This window comes from Olea europaea, unplaced genomic scaffold (genome assembly GCF_002742605.1).
Source record: "Olea europaea var. sylvestris unplaced genomic scaffold, O_europaea_v1 scaffold3896, whole genome shotgun sequence".
Taxonomy (NCBI): Eukaryota; Viridiplantae; Streptophyta; class Magnoliopsida; order Lamiales; family Oleaceae; genus Olea; species Olea europaea.
Genome location: NW_019258454.1, coordinates 28410 through 29977, shown reverse-complemented (window position 1 = coordinate 29977; position 1568 = coordinate 28410). Strand labels below are relative to the sequence as shown.

General features: G+C 43.1%; 1 protein-coding gene across 1 annotated transcript; it reads left to right on the top strand.

The window, feature by feature from the left end:
- The first annotated feature begins 6 nt into the window (after positions 1–6).
- Positions 7–1118, top strand: LOC111387091 (protein SCARECROW-like). Its single transcript, XM_023011606.1, has one exon. The coding sequence runs from the start codon at positions 49–51 to the stop codon at positions 1066–1068; it is 1020 nt and encodes a 339-aa protein (XP_022867374.1). The 5' UTR covers positions 7–48; the 3' UTR covers positions 1069–1118.
- The last annotated feature ends 450 nt before the right edge of the window (positions 1119–1568 follow it).

Here is a 1568-nt window from a genome sequence, read left to right as displayed (position 1 = left end):
GAGTGTGCAGTTTCTATATCTGTTGATAATCTCGGTGAAGCTCAACGAATGTTGTTGGAGCTGACTCAAACGGCGTCTCCCTACGCCCCTTCTTGTGCAGAAAGGGTTGTGGCTTATTTTGCTGAAGCCATGGCTAGCAGAGTTATCAACTCGTGGATCGGAGTATGCTCCCCTTTGATCGACTACAAAAGCGTGCACAGCTCGTTCCAGATCTTCAACAACATCTCGCCATTCATTAAATTCGCGCACTTCACCTCTAATCAAGCAATCTTGGAGGCATTCCATCGACAGGATAGAGTCCATATAATTGATCTCGACATCATGCAAGGTTTGCAATGGCCGGCGCTATTTCACATACTAGCAACTCGCCTTGAGGGTCCGCCTCAAGTTAGGATGACAGGAATGGGGAGTTCAATGGAGCTCTTGGTGGAGACTGGAAAGCAACTGTCTAATTTCGCCAAGCGCCTTGGGATGTACTTTGAGTTCCATCCCGTGGCCACAAAGTTTGGGAACATCGACTTATCCATGTTGCAAATCCGAAAAGGAGAAGCATTAGCCGTGCATTGGCTGCAACACTCTTTTTACGACGCCACAGGACCTGATTGGAAGACAATGAGACTCCTTCAATGTCTATCTCCAAAAGTTATTACATTAGTGGAGCAAGAAATAGGACACGGGGGCTCGTTCTTGGACCGGTTTGTAAGTTCCCTCCATTACTATTCTACCATTTTCGACTCGCTTGGAGCTTTCTTGCCAAGTGATGATTCAAGTCGTCATTGCGTGGAGCATTGCCTTTTGTATAGAGAGATTAACAATGTATTGGCGATAGGAGGGCCAGCTCGAAGTGGCCAAGATAAGTTGAGGCAATGGAGGAGTGAACTTTCAAGAAATGGATTCATACAAATTCAAATGAGCACAAACTCCATGGCTCAAGCACAACTAATACTCAATATGTTCCCTCCTGCTTATGGCTATAGCCTTGTCCAAGGAGATGGAACTCTCAGACTTGGGTGGAAGGACACTAGCTTGTATACTGCTTCTGCTTGGACTTCACATGCTTTAAGATAATTATTCTATACATGGATGCTAATTTTTCTAATCTAAAGGGTTGTTTGACAAGGCTTATGATGGAAGTTTAAGCAATTTTTGATAAAGTTTATGAAATTTGTAATCGAAAAGTTGAATAAAAGTAGTTGCAGAAGCTCGCTCCAAGATCTTTGATTCGATGATTTTCAGGTTCAATTTCACGTTACCTTTCATGCCAACAATCAATCCAAACGGCTTCGACCCACAACCAATATACTCTCCTCGGTTGCTTTCCAGTATTACCTACAATGGACAAGATAATTGGCGTTAATTTGGAGCCACAAAGGCAAGAAGAAAACGGATGGAAGAAATCACATGAGGGCGATCAAAATGCAAAGGCAGCTACACAGTTTTTGAGCACAAAGCACGAGCACGGTTTCTTCTCTTTTCATAGACACTTTCTTTTCTCTCCTTCTCACAAATCACACACACCAAAAAAGAGCTAGGGCAAGCGACATATATATAGGAATATATTACTCTAA